General features: G+C 41.8%; 1 protein-coding gene across 2 annotated transcripts in view; it reads left to right on the forward strand.

The window, feature by feature from the left end:
* The first annotated feature begins 920 nt into the window (after nt 1-920).
* Unc5c (unc-5 netrin receptor C) overlaps nt 921-12,839 on the forward strand; it is a 361,607-nt gene continuing 349,688 nt past the window's right edge. Inside the window, exon 1 of one of the 2 annotated variants that reach the window (XM_036189838.1) lies at nt 921-1,447. In XM_036189838.1, coding sequence (XP_036045731.1) covers nt 1,324-1,447 — 124 coding nt within the window. In that variant the 5' untranslated portion in view covers nt 921-1,323. The remainder of the gene's footprint in view (nt 1,448-12,839) is intronic. The other variant, XM_036189839.1, reaches the window with a different exon arrangement.

Here is a 12,839-nt window from a genome sequence, read left to right on the forward strand (position 1 = left end):
CCCCCACCCCGCCCCGCCCAATTCTTTCTGAATGATTGCAGGTTTAGGCCTCACTCGCCACCGTTAGGAATTTGGAGACTAATTCATACGCTCCAACATCGTGTTGAGTATCTACAGATTTTGTTCTCCCTGTTTTCTGGGAGTTTCTCTTGGTATTGCCTGAGCACTCTTTATTTGCTCCATCTCAGCAGCCACCAAGATAAACAGGCAAAGGAAGCAGTACCGAGGGAGTTTCCATTGATTTTTAGTTTTTGTTCCATCGCAAATAGGTCACAGGCTCGCAGAGCATAAAACAGCCTGACTGGCGCTGACAGCCCAAAGATAGTGGGCTGGAGCGCTGCAAACGCTTCTTGCCTTCTTTCCCATCTCGGAGAGTAAGTTCCAGCCCGCCTCCGGCTTAATCAAGCACAACTCCCCAAATCCTAGCGCGAGTGCATTCCTGGGGCGTCTGGCTGAGGCTCGGCCGGCTGAGGGACACTGCCAGGCGGTGGGCTGAGCTCCGCTGGACGGGGCCAAGTGGCCTGAAGCGCGCCCGCAGCGCTGGCGGAGCAGGAGTCTGGCGCCCGGCAGGAGGCTGCGCTGGCCCTGGCCGCGGTTGCCTCTGCTTCCAGGTGTCCCTTGTCAGCGTTAGAGCGAGTGAGCCAGTGAACCCCGCGGACTCCACCTTCCACGCGAGGCGTGGATCTCACTCCATCCTCGCTTACATAAGGCGGGCGAGCGCGCTCCCGCCGCTGCTTCCCCCGTCGCGGAGTGGGGCCGCGCCCTCCACGCCTCCTCTGCGAGCGCCTCCCAGGACCCCCGCTCGCCCCACTCCAAGAGGCGACTGTCGCCGGACCGTCGGCGGGCGGGCGGCAGCCGGGGTGTCTCTCTCTGGCACAGGAGCGCAAGGATAGGAGTCAGGAGCGCCTGGCCCGCTCGCCTCTCCTCCCACTCTCGCCACCTCCCCTCCCCGGCGCCTGTGCGATCCCCGCGGGCGCGGGGACCCGAGAGCAGCGCCCGCTCGGCTGGCGGCGGAGCTGCGGGAGCGGCCGTGGTGGCCGCGCTGCGCCTCCCTGCATTTCCCGAGTGGGGGCAGAGCACTCGCAGGCGGGAGACGTCAGTGGCTAGGCGCAGAGGACGAGGGACCTTCAAACTCCTCCTCGGAGGCTCTTCTCCACCCCCTTTGGCCCCTGCCCTTGGAGAAAGTGGAGTGTGGCATTTGGACTGCTGTTATTTCTCAGGACTGCCTGGCGGTGGCCGGATTCAGCCTCCTGCCCGGCGGGGCTCTCTGCTGTTTGCGCGTCTCCCGGTGGCGTTCTTCTTCCCCGCACACCTCTGCCGACGATGAGGAAAGGTCTGCGGGCGACAGCGGCCCGCTGCGGACTGGGACTGGGATATGTGCTGCAGATGCTTGTGTTACCTGCCCTGGCCCTGCTCAGCGCCAGCGGCACTGGCTCGGCCGCTCAAGGTAAGGGGGTCCACAGGGCGCGGTGGTCACCTCCCTTTGCTTCTGCTTTCCCTCTTTTCTGCTTCTCCTTCTCCTCGGTGATCCTAGCTTCCTCATCTGCTTGGTTGTCCTCAGTGGAAACCACTTTAAATTCCACTTTTCCAACTAGTTAAGAAACCAGATTTTCAGTCTTAGCTCGGGAGATGGGTGAGGATGGACCCGGGGTGTGAAAGGAAAGCCACCGCCTATGTGCCTGTGGGATCCTGGAGTGTCTTTTGCACTTTCAGCCCCACGCGCGCACGTAGTTGCATATTGTACACATGGAGGTTTCCAAAGATCTGGATAGTGGCGGTGTGGTGTGCCATACATGCGCCCGGATATGCATGGTATGCAGAGACTCCCTGCGGTGTGCGGTGGCTGGGCTTGCAGCATCTTCTAGCATTTCAACTAAGGAAATGTGTCCATTACTGCCTAGGACCTACAGGCGCCGGTGCCCCTAGACTGCTGGTGGGGCGCTATGGATTTGCTCAATTCGCCCAGAAAGGACAGGCTCCTGATGTGCCTGCCTCTCTCCTTGCATCCTCTCTGTGTTCTCCTCCCGCCAGGCAAACCTTAGAAAACTTCATACCCACAGAGCCCTGGTGGGAGACTCTAGTTGTTCAAGCCAAGTGTGCAACTCCCCGGGAAGGGGCACTGCTAACCAGTTTATAACTGACATTTTAACGCATGTAGTAAGCCTTGAAGAAAGTGTGCGGCATCCTGGGCAAAGCCGGGCTACGAGGACAGTGATGCGGAGTTGGGAACGTGTAAAGGCAGAGGGGAGGCACCTAGACTGAGGGTCATCCTGAGGGTGTCCCTTCTTGCCCATTGAGTTTTAGGGGGTGATGCAGCTCCCAGCGTTTTGGTCTGGAAAGTGGATAAAAGAAAGGCAGAGGAAGAAGGTAGATTGCCCTTTCTGGCATATCTCCGGTCACCAAGCTATCTAATCCAAGCCCAGTTCCTACCCGAATCCTTCACCCATTAAATATATATACCTACCTACCTACCTACCTACCTACCTACCTACCTACCTACACACACACACACACACACACACACACACACACACACACACACACGTGTGTGTGTGTATGTTTGTTTATTTATTTAATGCCTATAGCCAGGAGGCAACACAGCTTTGAGAGACACAGCAATTGAGAAGCAGTTCAGAGACCTTCCCTACACATCCACCCACCCCCACTCACAAACACACGCGCGCGCGCACACACACACACACACACACACACACACACACTTCTTTTATGAATTTACAGAGCTGGGAGACCAAGCAGTAACCCGACTCCTCCAGTGATGCTCATGCACTGGTTTTTCCCAACTGCCGACTTCCATCTCCTAAAATTTCAAGGCACTGTTGCAGGAAGGGGGTGAGGAAGGCAGAAGGGAGCCCCTAGGCCAGGCAAGTCTGGTGCTCATGGAGAGGTGTCATTAGCAAAGCAGTGTGAATCACAGAGAGCCACTTAAGGAGTATGGGAGGGGGGGGGGGTTCCTGCTACACTAAGTGGCCATGCGCATAAATCCTTCCTGCCCCTTTGGACAGACACCTCCTATCCTTGTGGGTCAGCACTGGTTATCTTATGCACACCCCCAGAGCACATCTGACCATTTTCAAGGGACTCTGTTGGAAAGCCTTTATTTCTCGAAACTGGTCAGAAGTTCTCAGGACACTAGCCAGGAATGCTTAGAGGAGGATCTTAGAAAGCCTAAGTGAGCAACCTGATGAACAGTTCTGGAATCAGCTATGTGACTCCTGCTGGAACTCCCTGTCATTACTGGGTGCACAAAGGACTAAGCCATTGGGATTGGAGGGGCAGGGTAGGGGAATGGTTTGGGAACAATCAAGTTAAACTCCCCAAAGATGCCAAAAGGAGGCAGGATCCCTGTGGAGAGCTTACAACAGCCAAATTAAAAAGACTGGGTAGGAGAAGAATCGATTGAGATAATCAAACTGAGGACTGTAAGTGGATTAATATTGAAGGAAGGGAGCAGAGACTAAAAGGAAAGGCACTCCGGATACTCTTTGCCTCTTGCACTTTTTCTTCATCTACACCAGACAAGGCAAAGGCTGAGGAATAATTCTGATCTTAGACAGCAAAAGAAAAGCAGGTTCAGCAGGATATGTGTGCCTTTGGTGTGGTTTTTCTCCATTTACTTTAGTTCAGGGAGAATAACATTTTTTCCCCTTCAAATCACATGGTCTGAGATGCAGGACTTCTACTTTTATCTTTGTTATCCTCCATGTTCCAGAACACCAGCTCTTCCTGTGTTATCTGGGAGACATCAAAGGAAGTGTAAAGCACAGAAATCTGCTATCAGCTACTGCCCCTGTGGCTGCTACTCATTAGCCAGGCCTGTTTACTACTGACCTGCTGTTAACACTTCTCAAGTCATTCACTGTAGGATTGTCTGGTAGGCAGGCTCCCATTTCCTCCACTGTCTTCTTTCTCTTCACTTTGCACAAGAGCTCCCACACATACCCTCAAGGTGCCATTTGCTTGTTCTGATGCCTTAGTACATATGCAATTTAGAACGGGGTCAATCATTAAGTACTTTACAATGTGAAGGTTTTTAATCTGTTGGAGCAGTGCTGTGAAAATGAGAAGCTTTTGAAAATAAACATATCTAGTTGAAAAAAATCCAGTGGGGCAAAAGAGAGAAAGAGAGAGAGAGAGAGAGAGAGAGAGAGAGAGAGAGAGAGAGAGGGTTACTTAAGATAGAACAGAGACAGTATTATTTGTGAGTGAACGAATTTTGCAACTGTGGTTTAAAGACAGACAGCAGTCATTTTAAACAGGTCCTTGGGAAATTCTCTAAGCTGGAGGCAACAACTTTCCCCTCTCTGCGTGTGCTCTCTAATTGTTTCATTGAGGATTGCTGGGAAACCTTCACTCCAGGGAATTTTCAGGGCTCCTGACTTCCAAGAATGATAGATTTTTTACTAGGAAGAGCAAGAAGTGTGTGTGTGTGTGTGTGTGTGTGTGTGTGTGTGTGTGTGTGTGTGTATGAATATTGCCTCCTATTATGCTACCCTTAAACATCATAATCTCTCTTATCTGCCACCAGCTAATATTTGTGTGCTAATACCTCCAAATTCAAACCAGAAAATTACTGAAGACTCGTCAGACATAATTCTCATTGCATTAATGTATAGTGTGTTCAGACAGAAAGTAACACACTTCTCCCAGAGAGAAGGAAAGAATACTTTCAGGACTTCATGCATGTTGCTTTGTTACAAACATCAATAGGCTTTGATGACAACAGAATTTGATTATTATTCTTTCATATATTGCTTGGGAAGACAAATTCATGTACTCACTTTGGAAATTTACAATAAGGGAACATTGGCAAGCTGGCCTTTGTTAGACAGGTAATCCTGTGCATTCTAACTTAGACAGTGATTAAAAGCCTTCAGAGAACAAACTTTCCAAGTACCTGCTTAGGAAAACGAAATGAGGACTCATGGAAGAGAGCAGTAGTGTACTTCTGTAAGATTCCCACTGAAGGAGGTTGAGGCATGAGAAATGTAAGTTCAAAGCCACCCTGTACAACAAAGCCAGACTCTGTCAATAAAACAAAGAAAAGAAATCATTCTGTTATAATAACCATCCTAGTTAAGAGGGAAGGATTATTTAAAGTGTCTATCTTTGGCACCTTGGGAACAGATCATTATTAGAATTCGTAGCAATATATTTTAAACTACCTTAAGGATATAAGGGAGGCATGAGCTGTACTAGGCTATCCCTCTTTACTTATTTAGTGCTATGGTTGAGACTTAAATGTGACTATCCTCTAGTGTGTGCTGTATTCTTTGGTTAGCATGAACAGGGAGAATGTGCTCCATCAGCCTTAACTGTACATAGAACTTAGCACTTTTCTGATTTAGGTCATGGCTTTGCTGGAGCAGCAGAGGGAGTCACTCTTATGAGAAATTCTCATACTGGGGGGCTGTACCCACTTCTGGAAGCTGCTGTGTAGAATTTGGGCCTAGACTCTAGCCTTGAACTTTCATCATAGATCACATTTAGTTGACCCTTGTGTCTGTGGCACTTAAAGACAAATCTGCATTGTCTTTTTCTTGCATGCTAAACTTTTGAGCTCATTTGAGTAGAGTGTGTATTAGAAGTGAAGTTCCAACAAACAAGTATTGTGCATTGGTATTGTGTCCCAGACTTTATGTGACTTAAACTTGAATAAACTGTCTTCAACCTCAAGGAAGACCTGTCAGCATATTACTTTCTGAGCTATAACACTGGATGCAGATATGCCCCTTATGTTAAGGAGGTTAAGATTCTTCCATAAGTGATGGTGGTACTGGGGATGGTTCCAATATTTTAGCCACAGAGGATTAATGGTAATGATTTGGTTGCAAGTAACAGGAAGGGGATACTTGAGGGTGTAACCAGTCCAGAAATATACTCTCATTCATTCTTAACCCCTTTTTCATGCTGGCTGTGAACTCAGATCCACCCACCTCAGTCCCTACCCCATCTCATTACTGGGATTACAGTTGTGCACCACTATGCCTATCTTGGAAGTGGGATTTTCCTTAAGTTTGCATTTCAAAAGTATTACTTGTATTCAGATCCACCCACCTTTTGGTAATGGGTTGTGAATCTAGATCCCTGTAGGTGTTGTGCTAAGCAAATGCTATTCCATGAAGCTGTAGCCTCACTCCTGTTTACTTAGAGTCAATGTCTATTTTGTCTGGCTTTGGGGAGGTACAAGCTAAGAACTGCTAATATTGTGTGCCTGTTGCTTTAGTTAGCACAATGCCTCATATTTCTCCCAATATCTCCTAGCAGTGTGAGCATGCTTAAGTTATTTAACTTTTCAGTGTCTCAGTTTCCTCACATGTAAAATAAAAAAATGCATACTATAGGTCATACTAGGGTTGAATTAATATATATATAAATCAACTAGAACAATAGATACTGCACAGAAAGTATTATTATTCCTTGGCATTCAACTTTGTAAAACACCAGGAAAAAGTGAAACAAATGTACCAGTACTTCATTTTACTCAAGCTCTGTTTGAATTTTTACATTTAATTGCTTGTAATTATAGTGAACATACACAATAATCATTCGTATTTCTTTTCATGTTGCTCTCTGACCAACTTTTAAGACAAAACTAAAGATTTCAAGGGGCTTTTATGTTTTACTTATAGTTAAAATAAACACATTTATCCTGCAAAACTGTCATTCTGTTTTAAATTATTGATAGTGAACTTCTGTACTTAATCCCAAATATTTTATCTTCCCCTTGTTCTCTCTCTCCCCCTCTTTATCCCTCTCTGTTTCAATTACCATCTTTCTCTCAGTCTCAAATCAACAGCTCCTTGGACCTCTTCATGGACTCCTTTATTCCACTGCTTACTTGTATCTTTTACTGCTTGCATTTGTGAAGGAGGACTCCATAGATCTGAGACCTTATATATAGAATATCAATCAGTTCCAGTGTATTTTAAAATTGAGGGACAGTTTTGTGCTACTTTTAGAAGTACATTTTCAGGAGTAATTTTAAAATTTTCTCATTTGTACAATTTTCTTATTTGTAATTCTTTAAAAATATTGTAGCCTATAGTTTCTTTTGTACTTTGTCTTAAGATTTACAAAATTTAGTAAAAATTATTCTGTGAAAATATCTCAGTGAACTCAAAGAATCAGAAGTACTGATTGTGTATATCCTAGCTACCAATTTTCATACATCAAAATGCCTTTTTTTGAAAATCTAAAAGGTATGTCACAAATAATTATACTCTTCATAAGGAAAATATTAGCAAATATCAAGCTATAATTTGAGAATTCATTGAAAAGTTTTGGCTTGTATTTGAAATGGGGCTTTCTCTCATTCTGAGCATGCTGCCCCACAGAATTATACAATGAAGTTCTGAAATACACAAAAATGTATAGAAATTAGGCAGTTAAACAGATTCATCCTTCTCCATATAGTGCTGAAGTCCTGTGACATCAATTAAACTGAAGTTATAACTCAGAAAGTCAGCTACAGCTTTGAAAGTGCCTAACATGCAGATGTTTGTCCTCACATCAGTATACCTTTTATTAGCAATGAGCAGTAACTCAAAAGTGCTTCATGTTGCAAAGTGAAGTTAACATCTGAAAACTACAATGTTTGGGGAATATCTTCCTTTAATTGAACAACACACTGAGCCTTACTTTGCTATGGAAGAGAAAGGGAACAAGGTAAACTTTCATCATATTGACATGCCTGCTGGAGTTCTCATTCCAAATACTAGGAATAACATAATCCTATTAACATATAATATTGATTAATCAAATTTAACTCCAGAGTAACAAGCCTTATTTATTTTAAAATGTTGTGAGGCTAGAGGGCCCTACCTTCATTAATCATTGTGTCATGTGGCTACTGTGGCTAGTTTCATGTCTCAGCAATTATGAGAGCAGTAAAATGGCCTTGTAAGATGAGTACATACTGTCTTTTTTGTCCAGCTACGGATGCTAAACAGAAACTCCTTCATCACATTTAACAAGTTTATTGATGAGTGCTAACATTTCTCAATGTCTTAATTGATTATTAAATTGTAGACTACTTGAACATAAGTATAATTCATTGTGTTCTATTTTTCCCTATTGAAAAGACTTACATAAGAAAGTTGATTTAAATAAAAATAGATCAGTGCTTGTATATTAAAATGTTTCTGAAGTCTACTTATTAACCCAAATATGTCCAGGAAGATAAATATAGGGCAGCTCATGAAACTAAGGTTGGTGTAGAAATTTAAAAAGTATTATAAAATAATATAAAAGTTTGAAGTATACACTTTGTGAAGAAAATTTATCAGGTAACATCAATTTATAAGATACATTCTCACAGAAAACAGAAGTTTTGTACAATGTGTTAGGTTGCATGATGTAACAACATTTCTAATCATTGGCAAAGAAAACTCATGTGTAAAATTAAAATTAGAGGAAGGAGTTTTTGATCACTCTATTTTCTGTAAATTTAAGTTTGTTACCTGTACTTAAATATTCTAAATCATTATGCTATTCTCTCTCTCTCTCTCCCTCTCTCTCTCTCTCTCTCTCTCTCTCTCTCTCTCTCTCTCTGTCTCTCTTTATTTATTTATTTATTTTGAATACCAAGAACTGAAAGAGCCCTTTTGAATAACTCCTTCGAAATTAAGCAGATGGTCAATTTCTTTGACAGAATCTAAAAATGATAGTCAGTGACCATAGGACTGTTAACTATTGTAAAGGGTTTGAGACCTGTGTTATCTGTAATCTAAAACAAACAGACCCCAAATTACCACGGGGGGGGGGGGGGCAAAAAAAAAAAAACCTTGAAGATAAGAAAGAAATAAGACTAATTTCTGGTAACTCGACTTGAAGATTATATGTATTCCACATATGTTTACTCTGGCTTTTGGTCAAAAGAAAAGTGATACATTGTATCTCCTTTGAGTAAAGACTTTGCAAAATATACACATGTGGCCACCCAGTGGAAAGACTCAAGTTTAGCAAGCAGCAGTGCTGAATCTTTCTAAATAAAACAGTAACTATGTTGCCTCTCTTTTTCTTTGGCAAGCATCTTTCTGGATCTCTAAAATGATGAGACACTATAACTTAGAAGTGCCTTAGGGATTCAACACAAGGATTGAGGGAAGCTGACACTTGGCCCTCACCCACAGGGCCTTCACCCACAGGGCCTTCACTCACAGGGCCTTCACTCACAGGGCCTTCACCCTGGAAAACAGAAATTCACTTCTGTGACTGCTTTCAGGAGTGGAGAATGGTTTTGTTTGTTTGTTTTTATGGTTCATTATTAGTTTTATCTGAAAGAGAGCCCCAAGATTGATTTATCCACATAATATTGAAGTTTATGATATAAAACTTTCATATAAATTGTGGCTTATTTGTCTTACTCTAACTGACAAAGGATTTCCAAACTATTTTCATAGGCTGTGTTTGTGAAGAAGTTGTATCTGGATTTTTCATGTACCTATTTGAGTAGGGCATGCTTGACTAGGAATTAGATGAGGGCTATTCTGAGACCTACCAGTGATCTTTAGGAAATATGTCACTTAATCTCTAGCTACCTTGTTAAACATTGCCATTGACAACAATACCCTGTTGTTTCCTAAGGCTCACCTGCTTGGAAGAAATCCAATAGCATTATGCTCAAATTATGTGCGAAATTTTAGGGACTATTGTCCCTAAAAATGAATTTGCTTAAGTGGAACTGACTTAATAGAATTACAGTGCATTTAGAGATTGTTATCACTGTCTGCATCTCCAGGCTGAGCTAAATGTGTATTTTTATACCACTGCTCCATACATGTATGTATCTATAAATAATGAAGAGGACCACAGTGAAACTGTTACCATTTACTTACATTAATATGATTAAGAAAACTAGAAAGATGACTGGGAAAAGTTTTAGCTGTAGATATGCCTTCCCAGTTGCAAAGGGGAGAGATTACTTTACTGGATTTATTACAAATCAAATAAAAAACATACATGCCATTTTTATCAAATTAAATAACTGTAATTTTTCTAGGATGATATTTTCACAGAGATTTTAATGCAACAAATAAATTACAAGGAATCCATAAATAGAGTTTGATAATTTCCTATGAGCGTGTATGTGAGTGTATGTGTAACAACGGGACTGTGCATTGTGTACATGTAGCCTGTTTTAGAAGGGAACTTTTAGTTTTAAAGAGATTTGGCAATTACCCTGAAAAAATAAAGGCTTTATTTTTATTTATAGAGCTCATTTATGAAGGGTTTTTATAAACTGGCAACACAGCTTTAAACACAGCTTTCTTAATAAAAAAAAAATTGCATCCCACTTTTCTGCAAAAAATTTCCTTGTCAAATTTCTGAGTCATTTCATTGCATGGTGCAGAGACATGCCTGCCTCAGCTGATGGCAACAAGTTGCTTCCTGATACCAAGAGATGTCTACTTTTTATGGCCTGTGGAAAACATCACAGAGCCTCTGTCTGTCTGGCTCTCCCCACAGTTGTCTTATGGTGGACTCTTTCTCATTCACTGACTACAGTTGAATGTCTGTGTTCTGTAGAATGTCTGTTTCCAAGGAGCAGGGGGGACAACTTTCAAACACACTCCTGAATCTTTTTTACTTCTCTGAGAGAGTAGGCATTGTTCTGGAAGTGCCATATATGAAATGATTTTACACATGGACTCATCGAAGGCAAGGTTAACTGGGCTCTTCTTTCCTGGCCATAATCCAGGGGAGGTTGTTTCACCTTTGACAAAATGGAATTGTGATTGGTTTTCTTGGTCTCCGACAGATACCATCGTAGTTGTTTTATTTTTAGTGTGATCACAATATCCAATGAAACTTTTACTTAAATGGACAAAGAAAGTTAACCATGCAGAAGGAAAACTTTTTATATGAAAAAATAAACATATTTTCATTCAGGATATGGCAATAACATGCTTTGTGCCTATACCAAGTATAGTAATAATTATAGGCACATTCAAATGTCACTTTGCAGTGGCTATTAGCATGTATACATTTGCAAATTATTTGGAAATATTAATTTTAATTTAAAAATTTTAATAGTACACACATTCTAGGATTCAGATAACTATGTTTGACACTCCATCAGGCATTCATCCTTCATGGTTGACATGGGGTTTTCATAGCAAAATACATAGTATACTGTGAAAAATGGCAAAGTAACTATTATTTCTCACAAGGTTTTGTGATTACAAGTCTAAAAGTTAATGGGAAAGGGAAAGGTTGGCTGTTTAATGCTGAATTGCAAAGTTTTAAAAGGATCTTAAAGATAACAGCAGACTCCAGAGTCCTTGGGTTTATTTAGCATTCAGTGACAGTCACTAAGTTAGGGAAAAGAATGTTCAAACAACACACTTGAGGAAAAGTGATTTTTATAGAAAGGAACCATTTCTGCTAATAGCCAGTAACTGCACATAACCCCGCTGACATTAAAAGTCCATTAGCTAAGCCCAGTTTAAATACCAGCTGATGCCGTGTCAGCTAAATGTATGCTGGCATGTTTTCATAGAATGCAGTAATAGCAGTTCTGTATTTTCTTTCTGAAACTATGTACATTAAGTAAAACAAATGCCATCTGATAGTAGTAGCAGAGCTGCTACTAAAGAGGCAGAGATTTGTGATGAAACAAAAGTAACAGTCTATATAACAAGGAGATAATATGTGGCAGTGATTGCTTAAAAGGGAGGCTTTGAAAGAAATCATCTGGAGTAGTTTAAGCTGACATTGTAAAGGAGCTGTTTCCATAGGAGCCCACATTCACATAAGGTACCCACCCCCCACCCCAGCCCCAAGAAGTTCATTTAAAGTAAAGAGACTTTTTTTTTTTTCTGCTATTAGCTACAATGCTTATTTTTCCATATACTTTGAAACCACAGGAAGCCGGTCCATAAACGGTTGTGTGTGTAAGTGGGAAGGAGAGTGAGGGTCTGGAAGGGGAACAAGCGAAAGCCCAGGTATAATTTAACACACTAATATTTATAAATGATCCCTGGGGTAATATTTTCAAAGCTATGCAATATGTATGTGCTGTCTGCAATGAATGCTCACATCATCCCCCACCAAATTCCTTAAACATATTTTTCATCTTAAGAAAAATATCTTATAGACATTTTAGTCATTTAAAAGACAAAAATGGATACTGTTAATTATTATAGAATCTGCAAATCTCTTGTTAGTCATCAGAAAGCATGTTCTAAGCCAGTGTTCTGTAACTGTGACACACTGTGGTGCTGAACAGGGCTACTCAGTCATCTGATGTGAGTTGAGAACTGGGCAGTAATTAATCAGCGGCTGTCATGCTCACCACTCTAGGAGACCCCCTACCCGCCCGCCCCCCCATTATCAGGCCATTAGCAAAACCCAGCATAAGTCAGGAGGGTGGAGTCCAAGTCAGCATATGACCCCAATCACACGTGCTCAAGCTCTCTCAGCATCTTCATGACGTTCCTTTGAATTCTCAACCTATCTTCTTGCCTTCAGAGTTCTGAGTTCTGTTCTCTGACCAAATGTCACATCTTTTACTTACTTGTACTGTGAAATTTTTTTTACATGATAAAAAGTAAAAGCCTTGCATTACTTTGTATTTCTTGAAAAGAATGATAACAAAAAAGAAAAAACTTATTCTTTAGCTATACCAGAGATTTTTTGCCTTTTGTGTGAACAGATTCTTATACAAGCATCTCCTAATGAAATCAAGAAGTTCTCTTTAGTGTCACTAAGTGTTTTAATTCATCCCAGGACACTGTAAATGTTCATTTTGAATGAATTGTGAGCTTACATGGTCAGAGTTTATATAATTAAATTACTAACCAAATCCCATTTACTGA

Source organism: Onychomys torridus, chromosome 6 (genome assembly GCF_903995425.1).
Source record: "Onychomys torridus chromosome 6, mOncTor1.1, whole genome shotgun sequence".
Classification (NCBI taxonomy): domain Eukaryota; kingdom Metazoa; phylum Chordata; class Mammalia; order Rodentia; family Cricetidae; genus Onychomys; species Onychomys torridus.